The following is a 17,680-nucleotide window of genomic DNA, read 5'->3' on the forward strand; positions in this document are numbered from 1 at the left end:
GGTTCAGATTTCTGGATCATTGGGATCTCTTCCTGGGGAGGGTACAATCTGTACAAAAGGGCTGAGTTACACCCTAACTTGAAGGGGACTAATATCCTTGTGGGTAGGTTTACTGGGGCCTTTTGGAAGGGTTTAAACTAACTTGGCAGGGGGGTGGGAACTGGACTGAAGGGTTGGGGGTGGGAACTGGACTGAAGGGTTGGGGATGGGAACTGGACTGAAGGGTTGGAGATGGGAACTGGACTGAAGGGTTGGGGATGGGGTAATTGATTTAGAAACAGGCAGTGTGTAGGGATACTGCTGGCAAGGAGAGACCGATGAAAAGGCAAAATTGCAGTCAATGGGATGAGATGCAACCTAAAAGGGGGCAGAATCAAAAAGGGTGATGAACACAGGACTGAAGGTGTTACATTTGAATGCACACAGTAGATGAAATAAGGTAGATGAACTTGTAGTACAGTTACAAATTGGTAAATATGACATGGACATCACTGAATCATGGCTAAAAGATTACAGCTAAGAGCTAAGCTTAGGATACACATTGTATTGAAAGGACAGGCAGGTAGGCAGAGGGGGTGGGATGGTTCTTCAAATCGTTAGAAAGAGGTGATATACAATCGGAAGATGTAGAATCATTATGCGTAGAGCTAAGAAACTGCAAGGGTAAAAAGCCCTATTTACAGGCCTCTGAACAGTAGCAAAGATGTGGTCTATAAATTACAACGTGAGATAGAAAATGCATGTCAAAAGGACAACGTTATGATAGTCATGGGGGATTTTAATATGCAGGTAGATTGGGAAAACCAGGTTGGAGGGGGAAGTTCTAGAATGTCTACAAGATGGATTCTTAGAGCAGTTCATGGTAGAGCCCACTATTACCTAGTTATTCTGGATTGGGTGTTATGCAATAAACTGGAATTGATTCAAGAGCTTAAGGTAGAGGAACCCTTAGGGGCCAAGTGATCATAATAGAATTCACCTTGTAATTTGAGAAGGAGAAGCTAAAGACTGATGTATCAGTATTACAGTGGAGTAAAGGGAATTACGGCGGCATGAGAGAGGAGCAGGCCAAAATTAATTGGTAGGGAACACTAGCAGAGATGATAGCAGAGAAGCAATGGCTGGAGTTTCTGAGTACAATTCAGCAGGTGCAGGATAGATACATTCCAAAGAAGAAATATTTTAAAGTCAGAATGAAGCAACTATGGCTGACAAGAGAAGTCAAAACCAACATAAAAGCCAAAGAGGGGACATATAATAGAGCAAAAATTAGTGGGAAGTTCGATTGTGAAGCTTTTAAAAACCAACAGAAGGCAACTAAAAGAAGTCATGAAGAATGAAAAGAAGGAATACAAATGTAAGCTAGCCAATAGTATTAAAGAGGATAAGAAAAATTTCTTCAGATACATAAAGTGTAAAAGAGAGGTGAGAACTGCTGGAAAATGATACTGGAGACGTAGTAATGGGAGACAAGGAAATGAAGGGCAAACTGAGTAAGTATATTGCATCAGTCTTCAATTTTGAAGTCACTAGTGGTATGGTGGAAGTTCCAGGTGTCAGGGGGCACCATAACTAGAGAGGAGGTTCTTGGGAAGCTGAATCACCTGAACCAGATGGTATACACCCCAGGGTTCTGAAAGAGGTGGCCAAAGAGATTGTGGAGGCATTAGTAATGATCTTTCAAGAATCAAGGAATTCTGGCATGGTTCCAGAAGACTGGAAACTTCCAAATGTCACTTCACTCTTTAAGGGAGAGAGGCAGAGAAAAGTAAATTGCAGACCAGTTGGAGGCACATGATAAAATAGGCTGAAGTCAGCCTGGTTTCCTTCAGGGAAATTTCTGCCTGACATATCTTTGAAGAAATAACAAGCACGATACAGAAGAGCCTTTGATAAGTTGCCACACATGAGGCTGCTTAACAAGATAAGAGCCCAAAGTATTACAAGAAAGATGCTAGCTTGTCTAGAGCATTGGCTTATTCGCAGGAGGCCAAGAGTGGGTATAAAGGGAGCCTTTTCTGGTTGGCTGTTGGTAACTACATGGTGTTCCACAGGAATCTGTGTTGGGTCTGCTTCTTCTTACATTATACGTCAATGATTTATATGAAGGAATTGATGGCTTAGTGGCCAAATTTAAGGACGATATGAATATAGGGTGAGGGGCAGGTAGTGTTGAGGAACCAGAGAAGCTACAGATTAGGAGAATGGGCAAAGAAGCAGCAGATGGAATACACTGTCGTGAAGTGTATAGTCATGCACTTCAGTAGAAGGAATGACAGCATATACCATTTTCTAAAAGGTGAGAAAATTCAAATATCTGAGGGGCAATGAGATTTGGGAGTCCTCGTGCAGGATTCCCTGAAGGTTAATTTGCAGGCAAATTTGATTTTAGTACTCATTTTGAGATGACTAGAATATAAAAACAAGGATGTAATGTTGTAGTTTATAAGACACTGGTGAGGCCTAACTTAGAGCACTGTAAGCAGTTTTGGGACACTTATCTTAGAAAGGATGTGCTGACGTAGGAGAGAGTTCAAAGGAGTTAACGGAGGTTCACAAAGATGATTCCAGGATTGAAAGACTTATCTTATGACAAATGAGAAAATCTGCAGATGCTGGAAATCATTGAATTGAATTGACTTCATTACTTACATCCTTCACATACATGAAGAGTAAAAATCTTTACGTAACGTCTCCATTTAAATGTGCAATCATAGTAATTCATAATAATTTATGATAAATAGAACAGTCAATATAATATAGAGTAAACTCAAATCAGCATGAGTTCATCCGTCTGATGGCCTGGTGGAAGAAGCTGTCCCGGAGCCTGTTGATCCTGGCTTTTATGCTGCGGTACTGCTTCCCGGATGGTAGCAGCTGGAATAGATTGTGGCTTGGTCCCCAGTGATCCTACGGGTCCTTTTTACACACCTGTCCTTGTAAATGTCCTGGATCATGGAAAGTTCACTACAGATGCACTGGGCTGTCTGCACCACTCTCTGCAGAGTCCTGTAGGGTTTCAGAGTCCTAGGATCTGAGTATTTCATGGCTCTGGGCCTGTACTCATTGGAATTAAGAATGAAAGGCCTCAACAGAGTGGATGAGGAGAGGATGTTTCCTCTGGGGGGGGGGGGGAGAGAAGAGTCTAAGACCGGGGACACAGCCTCAGAAAAGAGGGGCATCCATTTAGAATGGAGCTGAAGAGGAATTTCATTAGCCAGAGAGTGTTGAATCTATGGAATTCAATGCCACATTCAGCTGTGGAAGCCAAGTCAGTGGGTATTTCTAAGGCACAGGTTTCTTGATTAGTTCAGGGCAGAAGCATTACAGGGAGATGTGTGCTTAGCCCACTGCTCTACTCTATCTACACCTATGACGGTGTGGGTAGGCAGAGCACAGATTTGCTCAGATGGTCACGAGAGTGCATACAGGAGCGAGATACATCAGCTAGTTGAGTGGTGTCGCAGCAACAACCTTGCACTCAAAGAGCTGATTGTGGGCTTCACAAAAGTATAAGACAAGGGAATACAAACCAATCCTCATGGATCAGAAGTGGAAAGAGTGAGCAATTTCAAGTTTCTGGGTGTCAATATCTGAGGACCTTAGCTGGATGCAACATGTTGATGCAGCTATAAAGAAGGCAAGACAGTGGATATATTTCGTTCGGAGTCTGAAAAGATTAGGCATGTCATCTGAAACACTCCTTGAAAATTTCTACAGATGTACTGTGGAGAGCATTCTGACTGGATGCATCACTGTCCAGTATGGGTGGCTACTGCACAGGATCAAAGCAAACTGCAGAGAGTTGTAAAAATTAGTCAACTCCATCATGGGTACAGCCCCCATTCTACCCAAGACACCTTCAAGAAACGGTACCTCAAAAAGGCAGTGTCTGTCATTAAGGACACCTATCACCTAAGACATGCCCTCTTCTCATTGTTACCATCAGAAAGGAAGTACAGAAGCCTGAAGACACACACTGTGATTCAGGAACAGCTTCTTCCCTTTGCCATCTGATTTCTGAATGGACATTGAACCAGTGAACTACCTCACACACACCTGATTCTGATTCCAAGTCTCTGTTCATTTTGGTACTGTAGATTCAATGCAAGTGTCATAAAAGGAACTTGATATGCTCCTGAAGTAAACTGAACTCAGGGAAGTTAGAGACATTTTGCCCCAAAGCTGTTTATTTAATCTTACTTTTTTGCCTCTGCCAAAAATTTTAGAAGTACTGATTGATAGGGTATCTTGAAGACCCTGATACTTGGTGGCAACTTGAGAGTACAGATGTACCAATTGGTCATCTTTTATTTGTTGTATGCATATAACACTTCAACTGTTACAATTTTAATGTGTCAACCAGGGAACCGGCACGCCTAGAAAATATCCTTTAATGTGCTCTCACTTTATGAATGAAATCAGAGAGAACAAATGAACACAATTAGAATAAAATAGTTATTCTAAGTGCAGTATCATTAATGCTGGCAATCTACAATCAGAAAAGGCAATTTAGTGCAACAGGAACTATCATTTTCATCCCACAAGATTTTTTAACAAAGACCATTATGAAAATTCATTGCAATTTTGTTCTTTCTTTCTGGAAGGGACCCTCATAATATGATACAAGCGGGCCTGAACACTCATATCAAATCACTCATTTACAACCAAATATTTTGCCAACTTTTCCACCTCCAAAAGTATTCCATTAATTTGTTATCTAACATTGTCAAGCACATTGGAGGTCCACCATATTCTGCCATTCTACTTATCTGAGTACAAATGGATAGGGCACTAGAGTGCCGATAGACCAAATCAATAGGCTGCCTTAATCCAACTCTGAAATCTATCTATGTGGTTGCTCAGGCATACTGGTAGTCAAGTTTTTAAATTTTTCCTCCAATAAAACTACACACTCTATTGTGAAAATTATTATAATGACTGAAGTGGCATCGTTAATCAAGCGTCACAAAAGTTAAGTCCTGCTTTTTTCCCTCTTGGGAGCTTATACATGATTATTAATGCTAGTACACAAAATTTACCTTGTTGGTATGGAAATGCTCTGTGTCGGTAACTAACCTACAAAAATATGAACAGAGGAAGCTCAAACATGATAAAAAGCATTATTGGCCAGAAAGAACCACAGTCTACAAGTGAATTCAAATGAATCAAGAACAAAGGCAGTTGGTCTGTCTGCTTCCACTGTATTTGATTCATTCAAATTCACTGATTTGTAGACTGTGGTTCTCTCTGTCTGGCTAACAGCACCAAAACTTGGTAGTTCTGTTTAGGAACAAATGCCAATTTACACCCAGTAACCTTGTACCCTGCCACTCAGTTATATGTGGCTTGGGTTCACTCACCACTGGTGCCCTGACAGACATACTCCCCCTACTACACTTCCTTAATTATACAGAATATTACAAATTCCAAATCATTCAAACTCAAGGTATGGAGTCCACTAGAAATCACCTGCCACCTTATGAACATACAGTTCCTTTTTTTTTTACTTATTTCCTTACCTTTCTACTCTTTAATGCATATATGGTATTCCATGCTGCAATAAGTTCCAGATTCTTATCATTCCAGACTAAAGAAAATTTCCTCAGTGGACTTCGACTGCATTCATGAGACTTCGCTACTGACTCCTTTCTATGTGATAGTGTATTACCATCTCTAACATATTGAACTCCTTTACAATTAGGGAAAAAACTTGAAGTAGGTCATTGCTTATCCTTTCTTCACTGAAAGGAAACAATGCCAACCTGTTCACTCATTCTTGGCCATTCTACTTTCAGTTCTGATTATACCTTAGTGAACTCCTTTTCAAACTTTTCCCCAGAGCTTCTCTACCTTAGAGACCAAAATTGAGTTCAGTTTTCCGAGTGTGATCCAAACATCTTCCAAACATTAAGGCTTGATCAACAACAAAAAAGAAAATCCCATTGTCCTGTTATGAAAAGTTATTCCCGGTAGCAAAGTTGCCAGAAATATTCATAATACCAAAAGACCCTAAGACACAGGAGCAGAATTAGGCCATTCAGCCCATTGAGTCTGCTCTGCCACTCCATCATGACTGTTCCCAGATCCCACTCAACTCCATACACCAGACTTCTCACCATAACCTTTGATGCCCTGACCAGTCAGGAAACAATTCATTTTTGCTTCAAATATACGCACGGTCTTGGCCTCCACAGATGTCTGTGGCAGAGCATTCCACAGACTCTGTACTCTCTGGCTAAAAAAATTCCTCCTTACCTCTATTCTAAAGGGTTGTCCTCAATTTTGAGGCTGTGCCCTCTAGTTCTGGGAACCCCAACCACTGGAAACATCCTCTCCACATCCACCTTATCTAGTCCTTTCAATATTTGCTAGGTTTCAATGAGATACACCACCCTCCCGCCCCCCCCCCCCGCATCCTTCTAAATTCCAGTGAGTACAGGTCTAAAGCTTCCAAATGCTCCTCATATGTTAACCCCTTCATTCCTGGAATCATCCTCGTGAACCTCCTCTGGACTCCCTCAAATGACAACACTTCCTTTCTGAGATATGGAGCCCAAAACTGTTGACAATACTCTAAGTGCAGCCTGACTAGTTTCTTATAAAACCATTATCTCCTTGGTTTTATATTCTATTCCCCTTGAATGCCAACATTGCATTTGCCTTCTTTATCACAGACTCAACATGTAAATTGACCATCTGGGAGTCTTGCACAAGGACTCCTAACTCCCTCTGCACCTGAGGATTGAACCTCCCTCTCATTTAGGTAATAGTCCGCATTATTGTTCCTTTTCTAAAATAGGTTATACATTCTCAAACGCTGCATTCCATATGCCACTTTTTGCTCATTCTTCCAATTTCTCTAAGTTCTTCTGCAATTGCATTGCTTCCTCAGCACTACTGACCCCACCAACTATCATCTGCAAACTTTGTGACAAAGCCATCAATTCCATTATTTAAATCATTGACAAACAATGTGAAAAGTAACAGTCCCAATACTGACCCTTGAGGAAAACCACTAAATCACTGGCAACCAACCAGAAAAGGCCCCCTTTATTCCCACTCGCTGCCTCCTGTCTGTCATCCATTCCTCTATCCCAGCGGTCCTCAACCACCGGGCCGCAAAGCATGTGCGACCGGGCCGCGAGGAAACGATACGAGTCAGCTGCACCTTTTCCTCATTCCCTGTCACGCACTGTTGAACTTGAACGTAGGGTTGCCAACTGTCCCGTATTTGCCGGGACATCCCATATATTGGGCTAAATTGGTTTGTCCCATACAGGACCACCCTTGTCCCATATTTCCCCCGCTAAGGTTGAGTGTTCCTTTGAAACCTTTCGTGCCGAAATGGTGTGAAGCGAAGAAGCAATTACCATTAGTTCATATGGGAAAAATTTTTGAACGTTCACAGACCCAAAAAATAACCTACCAAATCATACCAAATAACACATAAAACCAAAAATAACACTAACATATAGTAAAAGCAGAAATGATATGATAAATACACAGCCTATATAAAGTAGAAATAATGTATGTACAGTGTAGTCAGGAAGATGAAGGCAAAACCAATTTGTGGGGGGAAAAAAATCGGCACGTACACACATGTGCACACAGGTACCCGTGCAAGGCTTCATGGTCATGGTAGTCTTTCCTGGGGTAAAGTATCCCAGGATTTGACTGCTACTTTTGTCCCTTATTTGGGAGTGAGAAAGTTGGCAACCCTAACTGTAAGACACGCTCAGGTGAGTTTAACCCTGCTTGAACACCCGCCCCCTGCCCCCGGTTTGGCCAGTCCACAAGAATATTGTCAATAATAAACTGGTCCACGGTGCAAAAAAGGTTGGGGACCTCTGCTCTATCCACACCGGTATCTTTCCTGTAACGCCATAGGATTTTATCTTGTTGCAGCCTCATGTGTGGCACCTAATCAAATGCTTTCTCAAAATCCAAGTAATCTAAATCCTTTCCTTCGTCCACCCTGCTTGTTACTTCCTCAAAGAACTCTATAACAGAATTGTCATGCAACATTTCCCTTAACAGAAACCATGATGACTTTCACTTATTTTATAATTTTTCTCCAACTACCTTGAAACCTCCTCCTTAGTAATGGACTCCAACACTTTCCCAACCACTGAGGTTAGGCTAATTGGCCTATAATTTACTCGTTTGTCTTCCTTCCTTCTTAATGAGTGAAGGGACATTTGGAATTTTCCAGTCCTCCAGAAACAAGCCAGAATTAAGTGATTCTTGGAACGATCATAACCAATGCATCTGTTATCTCATCTGCAACCTCATTCTGCACCCTGGGAAGTCATCCATCTGGTCCAGGGGATTTATCCATCTTAAGACCTTCCAGTTTGCTCATTTTTTCCTTTATTCACTCCTGCTCCCTGACACTCACGGACCTCTGGCACAGTTAGTGTCTTCCACAGTGAAGACTGATGCAAAGTACCCATTAGGTTCATCCACCATTTCCTTTTCTCCCATTACTACCTCACCAGCATCATTCTTCAGTGGTCCAATATCAACTCTCACCTCCCTTTTAATCTTCATATAACAGAAAAAAAAACTTTTAGTATCCTGCTTTATATTATTGGTTAGTTTGACCTCGTATTTAATCTTTTCCCTTCTCTTGGCTTTTTAGTTGCCTTTTGTTGGATTTTAAAAACTTTCCAATCATCCAACTTCCCACTCACTTTTGCTACCTTATATGCCCTTTCCTTGGCTTTTATACAGTCCTGAACTTCTCTTGTCAGCCATGGTTGCCTACCCCTGCCATTTGAGAACTTCTTCTGTGGGACATATCTATCCTGCACCTTGTGAACTATTTCCAGAAACTTCAGCCACCTCTGTTCTGCTGTCATCCCCACCAGTGTCCCCCTCCAATCCACCTGGGCAAGTTCCTCTCTCATGCCTCTGTAATTCCCTTTATTCTATTGTCATACTGATACATGTGACTTATGCTTCTCCCCATCAAATTACAGTATGAATTGAACCATATTATATTCACTGTCTCCTAAAGGTTCTTTCACCTTCAGCTCCTTAATTATTACACAGCACCCAATCTAAGCTGGCCTTTCCCAAGTGGGCGCAAGCACAAGCTGCTCTGAAAAGCCATTCAGTGGCCAAAAACATTAACTGTTTCTTCCTCAGTAGATGCTGCTGAACTTTGAGTATTTTCAGCATTTATTGCTTTTTTTCAGTTACCAATGTTGTCAAATAAAAATGGTCAATCACAAAATTGGCTGCAATACTACAATGCAAAGTTCAAAGTAAATTTATTATCAAAGTACATACATATCACCATATATCAATCTCTTGCAGGCATTCACAGTAGAACAAAGAAACACAATAGAAAACCTACAGCACAATACAGGCACTTCAGCTCACAAAGCTGTACCGAACATGTCCCTACCTTAGAAATTACTATGGTTACCCATAGCCCTCTATTTTTCTAAGATCCATGTACCTATCCAAAAGTCTCTTAAAAGACCCTATCGTATCCGCCTCCACCTCCATCGCCGGCAGCCCATTCCACGCACTCACCACTCTCTGCGTAAAAAACTTACCCCTGACATCTCTACTCCCAAGCACCTTAAACCTGTACCCTCTTGTGGCAGCCATTTCAGCCCTGGAAAAAGCCTCTGACTATCCACATGATCAATGCCTCTCATCATCTTATACACCTCTATCAGGTCACCTCATCCTCTGTCGCTCCAAGGAGAAAAGGCTGAGTTCACTCAACCTGTTTTCATAAGGCATGCTCCCCAGTTCAGACAACATCCTTGTAAATCTCCTCTGCACCCTTTCAATGGTTTCCACATCCTTCCTGTAGTGAGGCAACCAGAACTGAGCACAGTACTCCAAGTGGGGTCTGACCAGCGTCCTATATAGCTGCAACATTACCTCTCAGCTCCTAAATTCAATTCCACGATTGATGAAGGCCAATACACCGTATGCCTTCTTAACCACAGAGTCAACCTGCACAGCTGCTTGAGTGTCCTATGGACTCGAACCCCAAGATCCCTTTGATCCTCCACACTGCCAAAAATCTTACCATTAATACTATATTCTGCCATCATATTTGACCTACCAAAATGAACCACTTTTTGAACAAATGAAAAAAAACTACATAGAATCAAAGACTGACAAATAAAGTACAAAAGATGATAAAACTGAGCAAATACAAAGATAGATAGATAGATAGATAGATATACTTTGATCCCGAGGGAAATTGGGTTTCGTTACAGCCGCACCAACCAAGAATAGAGCATAAATATAGCAATACAAAAACCACAAACAATCAAACAACAAAATGCAAACTATGCCAGATGGAAATTAAGTCCAGGACCAGTCTATTGGCTCAGGGTGTCTGACCTTCCACGGGAGGAGCTGCAAGTTCGATGGTCACAGGCACGAACGACCTCCCATGCCACCCGGTGTTGTATCTCGGTGAAATATGGCCGAAGTCCAACAGTAAAAAGTTCAATATCCAGTCTACAAACACGCTCCCCGATCGTAATATGACCCAGATTGCACCATCTGTTGTTAACCAGAACAGTAAGCACTCAACTCCTTTACGCTTACCGCTCTCAGTGCACTCCAGTCAGCCCGAACGGTCTGGAAGCAGTCCATGGAAAAGTTTTGATCGGGTATGTCCTCGTGCAGCTCCGTTCCAGTAGAATACATAACACTGCACTCCTGAAATGTTCTCTGACGCCTGGCTAGCGCCGTGAACTCGTCCATTTTATTACCCAGCGAACTCCTCTTCTGCATAAGTCTCTGTTGTCTCGACCCAGTCTCGATCTTCTTTCCTCGACTTTGTGATCCCCCTCTGCATCCTCTGTGTGTTTTCCTCCAGATTTCAGCAGGGGTGTCTGCCACTCTGCTCGCTAAACCGGTCGGCATTAGCACAAGCAGCTGGTCCCTGGAATAAACAATGCGACCATGCTTCTGTCCCGCTAATGAGACGTGTCGGAATGTAATTACTTCCAGCGCTAAAAACCGAAATAAAACTCTCTCTACCAGCATGTTAGAGAGGGTGCAGCTTCCACATGTTACCGTGAAAAAAAATACAAAAAATAACCTAAGTTTAAAAAGTAAGAAGAAGAAAGTAAGAATACTGATCGGAATGGCTGTAACAGGCTGCATGCATGACCGGCGCATGCGCACTAATGATAAAAAGGCACTAAATAAATAGGATAGCCACTTCACACTGAGAACATGAGCTGTAGAGTTCTTGAAAGCGAGTCCATAGCTTGTGTTCAGCAATAAGTTTAGAATTGAGGTGAGCGAATTTGTTCACACTAGTTCAGAAGCCTGATGGCTGAAGGATAATAACTGTTTCTAAACCTGGTGGTAGTCATACCCAAGTCTCCTGTACCTCCTTCCTGATGGTAGCAGTGAGAAGAGCAGCCTAATGTGGGGGGTCTTTGCTTTTTTGTGACAACATTCAACAAATTTCACAACATATGCCAGTGATACTAAACTTGATTCTGATTTGTAGCTGTGCTCAATGGTAATATGGGCTGTACTTGTACGGTACTTCAAAAATACTTCATTGTTTTTATATCAAGGCACAAAAATTCCAATTTTTTACTAAAATAATACAATATAAAGATCACTAGTTCTCTGTAACATAACGCTGACACGTCTTGGACATTTAGTTTCAAAATTGGTCAAATAGACTGTGTGCCAAAATGAAGCTCTGAGCATGTAGATTAATTTTACTGATCTTCCCTTCAACTTACTGGCAGAAAAAAATGGACAGCAATTGTTTATAGTGTATAAATCATCAAATTATCTTTTAACTTAATCGTATCAAGTTTGCATTTCAAAACCTCATCAGTGCAGGTGTTATCATTTCAGATGACCTGTCCTGACCCCAGTATGCAAGTACAATTATAAACGATGAACGGCAGCCCCCCTCCTTCCTTAGAAGTTTGCAAAGATTTGGCATGACATGACAAACTTCAATATATGTGTGGTGGGGAGTATATTGTGGGACTGCATTACAGCCCTTGAATGTAAAATCCTCCAAAAAGTAGTCAATACCACTCAGTCCACCATGGGTAAAGTCCTCTCCACCATTCAGATGTCTACATGAAGCACTGTCACAGGAAAACAGCGTCCATCATTAGGAACCCCCACCTCCCAGGTCTGCTGCCATCAGGAAGGTGGTCCAGGAGTCCCAAGACTCACACCACCAGGTTCTGGAACAGTTACTACCCCTCAACAATCACACTCTTGAACCAAAGGGGATAACTTCACTAAAATTCACTTGCCTCATCACTGAACTGTTTCCAAAACACTTTTAAGGATTCTTCACCTCATGGTCTCGATATTTATCACTTATTTATTATAAATGTTTCATTTTTTTCTTTCTTTTTGTATTTGTACAGTTTGTTGTCACCCAGTTGGTGCAGTCTTTCATTGATTTTGTTATGGTTATGAGATTTATTGAGTATGTCTACAAGTAAATGAATCTCAGGGTTGTATATGGTGATATACATGTACTCTACTAATGAATTTACTTTGAACTTTGACAGTGACCACAGACATCTCTTTCAGAACAAATAATGAGCTATATTGCTTGCACTTACCAAGCCCAGCAGCCTTCATGCTTTGAACGCAGGCTATAACAAAACTCCAAAGTGCGTAGGATTATGTCAATCCAACAGACCAAAAAAATCCCTGGCTAGCTTAAAGGGAAAATGATTCTCATAAAGGCTACTGTCACCTGCTATAAAGCATACCAAGGATGACCTGCCACACTCACCTAAAATGGCACTAAAGCAGACTGTATATTTTGAATTTCAGATGACATTTAGTATATTTGGGCTGAGAAAAAAATATGCCGCCAGCTGCAAGGTAGTGGCTGCAGTTATTTACCGACCATCGGATCGCCCAAGGAGCATCACATTATAATGAATAGGCTCTTCAAATGCTCAGCAGATCATAAAATGCCACACACTACTGAGGCGGTCACCGTAGCATAGGTCAAACTGCACCCCCCCCCCACCCCCGCCTCCCAGCGGATCCAGGGTCACCAAGGCGTCGTCATCTTTACGACTCACGCCCCTCGGGGCCTGGAGGCGGCCGAGTGTCACTAGGCGCACCTTGTTGCCCCACGCTGTGCCCCTGTACCTGCGGGCGTCCCTCCGGCACGATCCCAGGCGGATGCGGTACGCCAGCTCGACGTGTTCCTGCTGCACCTCCTCCGGCCTGACGCTCTCCGCCCACTGCCAGGCCGCCTTCTCCAGCTGCTGCTTGGGGGCCATGGGCGCGCTGAGTTCTACCGATGGCGGGGCGGATAGGGAGGGACGGAGAGAGTGTTTCCGGGACTCCCGCAGTAGGAGGGCCTCCTATCCCCACGCCCGAGGCCTCGGCTTCAGCTCCAGCTCCGGGCCTGCTTTGCGCCGCCAAGCAACCGAGAACGTGACGTACAGCTCAAAGGAGCACAGGGCGAGGGTGACGTCGATGACCGCAGCAAGCCGTGGCGTGGTACGCAGGCAGCCCGCAGACCGCTAGAGTTCGCCTTGCGAGCGGGCAGGCGGCTCGGGTGAATGTCTCGGCTACCCTGGCTGCACGCTGCAAATCGAATGAATGTGACTTGAGTTCAAACGTCGCTGCGCACCGCAGGAGGCGAGGGAACCCCGCTGCGAACGGCCTGCCAGATCCTAAACATTCAGCAGCTCAGGCGGCTTCGGTGAAGAGGGAAACAGGGACCAGCATTTCCGGTCGAAAACCCCCGTCAACAGTTCAAAGGGAAGAATCTGCAGCTGCTGAAAACTTAAATAAACGGGTCAGGCAGCTTCTGTGGAGAGAGAATGTTTCATGTGGCTGACACCAGAGAGGCTGCAGGTCCAAGAAACTACAGGAAGGGAACTCAGTGGGTCAGGCAGCATTTATGGAGGGGAAACGAACAGACAACATTTCCAGCCGTGACCCTTGTTCAGGATTGTCCTTATGAAGGGTTTTTACCCAAAGCATCGACTACTTATTTCTCTTTGCAGATGCTGCCTGGCCTACAGCGCTCCTTAAGTGTTTTGTTTTCTCAGAACTGTTGACAGTCACGCCTCTGACACAAAACCTATTTTAGATCCACTTACAATTCCCCTTTGATTACAAGAGTCTTTAGTAATCCTGGAACCAACATAGACTACATCATACCCTATATCAACGACAGACGTGAGTGGTCTGATGATACACTTGCTGATGGCAAGAATTCAATGTTTGACTGGCGAGGGGGTGCAAACATGCAGGAGTATGTAGACAAGCCATATGAGTGGTCAACATAATGACAGATGTAGAAGTACAATGTATACAGTTGGAGAAACATAAATGATAAATATTTCTTTTAGATATGAGGCAGAGGGAAGTGCTCAAAATGTATCTTAGAATATAGAAATTTACAGTACATTACAGGCCTTTCGGCCCACAATGTTGTGCCAACCATGTAACCTACTCCAGAGACTGCTTATAATTTTCCTCGTGCATAGCCCTCTTATTTTCCTAAGCTCTTAAAAGACCCTGTTATCCTTCTGGCATTTTTGATAAATTTTTAGGTTTTAATCCTTTGCAGAAGGGATTAATAGCAATAATTTATGATATAATTATGAAATTACAGCCAGATATATCTGATAAAATCAAAAATGAATGGGAAAGGGAACTTCAACTTTCCCTACCTATAGAGAAACGGGAAAAAATTTTTCAATTAGTTAGTACTTCTTCTATATGTGCTAAACATACATTAATACAATTTAAAGTAGTACACAGAGCTCATATGTCCAAAAATAAACTAGCTCGTTTTTATTCCCATATAAACCCTACTTGTGATAGACGTCACTCTGAAGTGGTTTCTTTAACTCATATGTTTTGGTCTTGTCCTCTTTTGGAAAAATATTGTAAAGACATTTTTGATATTATTTCAACAGTTCTATGCTTCGATTTAAAACCTCATCCTATTATGGCAATCTTTGGATTGCCAATGGTAGAACATAGATCTTTGTCTTCTTCAGCCTGTCGAATGATAGTTACTTTAATGGCAAGAAGATCTATTTTGTTGAACTGGAAGGAAACTAATCCTTCAACTACATTCCAATTGTTTTCTCAAACCATATTAAGTTTAAATTTAGAGAAAATTAGAAGTGGTATTTTTGACCCTTCGGTTAAATTTGAAGAAACTTGGAAACCTTTTATGCAACATTTTCATATGATGTAATCTGACCTTTCCGAATCTTTTTTCTAAACTTAAATTATATGATGAGAGGAGTGGAGTTAACGACATTATTGAACGCGCTAGCTTATACAAGCTGTTGGTTTAGCCCTGTTTTGCGTTTTTTGGGGGGGATTTTTTGTCTTTTTCTTTTGGGGTTTTTTTTTGTTTATATATTTTTTTTCTTATTATTTCTTTTTTTAATGTTTAATCTCATTAGGAGTTTAGAAGTCTTTTATATCTATGTTACTTAAAATTCATTTTATATATGCTGATGAACATTTTTCCAATCTCTTTGTACCAGCTTTGTTATTGAGTGTATAATTTTGAAAAATTATTAAAAAGATTTAAAAAGAAAGACCCTATTGTATCCACTTCTGATTCTACACATCCACCAATCTCTGTGTGAAAAACTTACCCCTGACATTCCCTCCAAGCACCTTAAAACTATGCCCCCTCATGTTAGCCATTTCAGCCCTGGGTAAAAGCCTCTGGCTATCCACATGATCAATGCCCCTCATCATCTTGTACACCTCTATCAGGTCACCTCTCGTCCTCCATCACTCCAAGGAGAAAAGGCCAAGTGTGTGCAATCTATTCTCATAAGGCATGCTCTCCAATTGAGGCAACATCCTTGTAAATCTCCTCTGCACCCTTTCTATGGTTTCCACATCCTTCCTGTAGTGAGGTGACCAGAACTGAATACAGTACTCCAAGTGGAGTCTGACCAAGCTCTTATATATCTGTAACATTACCTCACGGCTCTTGAACTCAATTCCACGGTTGATGAATGCCAACACACCATACGCTTTCTTAACAACACTGTCAACCTACGCAGCAGCTCTGAGTGTCCTCTGGACACAGACCTCAAGATCCTCCACACTGCCAAAAGTCTTACCATTAATATTAAATTCTTTCTTCCAATTGGACCTACCAAAATGAACCACTTCACACTTAACCTGGATTGAACTCCATCTGCCAATTCTCAGCCCAGTTCTGCATCCTATTGATGTTCCGCTGCAACCTCTGCCAACCCTCCAGAATACCCACAACACTGCTAACCTTTGTGGCATCAGCAAACTTACTAGCCCATGCTTCTACTTCTTCATCCAGGTCATTTATAAAAATCACCCTTGGATGCAAGTGACAGGTGACAGGAACATGAGGAAGGTCAATAATATATTGGTTAGTTGCTACTGACTGAAAACAAGTGTAAAGATGTTTTGCCACAATTATATAGAGGCTTGATAAGATAACAGCTGGAGACTTGGAGTATCATGTACAATGTTGTGTCCTTGCCTAAAACAATGACATATTTGCTATTGGAGTGCAGTTAAGATTCTCCAGACTGTGTCCTGAGATGGCTGGTCTGTCAAGTGGGGAGTGATTGAATAGGATTGTATGCCAAGGTCATGTATTGGGTGTTCTTGTTGCAGCCTCCTCTACATCTGTGATATCCCATGCAGATTGGGGGACTGCATCGTTGAGTACCTTCATTTGCCACAAAAGGCAGGATCTCCTGGTGGCTACCCATTTTAGTTTGACTTTCCAGTTCCATTCTGACATATATGTCCATTGCCTCCTCTACTACCAGGATGTATCCAAACTCAGGTGGAGGAACAACAGCTCATCCTCTGGATAGCCTCCAACTTAATGGAATGAACTTAGACTTCTCTGACTTCTGGTAATTTCTCCCCCTTTCCCCCTTCTCTCTTTGTCAATTTCTGGCTAGCCTCTCAACCCTTTTCCTCACCTGCCCATCACCTCCCTTTGGTTTCCCTCTCCTTCCCTTTCTTCCACGGTCCACTGTCCTATTCTATTACAGTCCTTCAGCCCCTTACCTCTCCCAGCTTCTTATCCCTCTTTCTCCACCCATCCACCTTCCTCCTCACCTAGTCTCACCTGCCAGGATGTACTCTTTCCCTTCCCTCCGCCTTTTAATTTTGGCTTCTGCCATCTTCTTTTCCTGTCCGGGTGAAAATACTCGGCCCAAAACATCAACTGTTTATTCTCCTCCATAGATGCTACTCGACTTGCTGAGTTCCATCAGCAATTTGTGCATGCTGCTCAAGATTTCCAAAATCTGCAGAATGGCACGTGTTTATGAATAGGTCTAGTCTGAGTTTGGAAGAATGAAACCTGACCTTAAATGCAAATCAGGGAAGAGCATCCATGCCAAGACTGTTAGACTCAAAAATAGCTGCTTTGTTTTTGGACATGCAGCATGGTAACGGCCCCTTGCGGCTCAGTAAAACCACAGCACCCAATTAACTTAAAAAACCATACCACTTTAGGATGCGGGAGGAAACCATAACACCCAGAGGAAACCCACACAGTCACAGCTGTGGATTTGAATCCAGCTTGTTAGCGCTGTGATAGTGTTACGCTAACCTTTAGGCTACCGTGCGGACCATAAAGAAAGGCTCTAAGAATAAACCCGGAAATTATACAGCAGTTAGCTTG

The 17,680-nt window shown here is 42.4% G+C and overlaps 2 protein-coding genes across 10 annotated transcripts in view; one reads left to right on the forward strand and one right to left on the reverse strand.

Annotated features, from left to right (window-relative positions):
• usp48 (ubiquitin specific peptidase 48) overlaps positions 1–13,677 on the reverse strand; it is a 227,292-nt gene extending 213,615 nt beyond the window's left edge. For 3 of the 9 annotated variants that reach the window (XR_011883342.1, XM_072245083.1, XM_072245084.1), the window contains exon 1: positions 13,147–13,674. Coding sequence is in view for 6 of the 9 variants with exons in the window: in XM_072245083.1 (XP_072101184.1) it covers positions 13,147–13,280 (134 nt within the window). In the remaining 3 variants the exon portion in view is untranslated. Of the gene's footprint in view, positions 1–13,146 lie in introns of all 9 variants that reach the window. The other 6 variants (XR_011883341.1, XR_011883340.1, XM_072245076.1 and 3 more) reach the window with 5 other exon arrangements.
• Positions 13,279–17,680, forward strand: part of ldlrad2 (low density lipoprotein receptor class A domain containing 2) — a 50,543-nt gene continuing 46,141 nt past the window's right edge. Inside the window, exon 1 of the mRNA XM_072245163.1 lies at positions 13,279–13,503. Within this exon, the coding sequence (XP_072101264.1) occupies positions 13,279–13,503 (225 nt within the window). The remainder of the gene's footprint in view (positions 13,504–17,680) is intronic.

This window comes from Mobula birostris, chromosome 27 (assembly GCF_030028105.1).
Source record: "Mobula birostris isolate sMobBir1 chromosome 27, sMobBir1.hap1, whole genome shotgun sequence".
Classification (NCBI taxonomy): Eukaryota; Metazoa; Chordata; class Chondrichthyes; order Myliobatiformes; family Myliobatidae; genus Mobula; species Mobula birostris.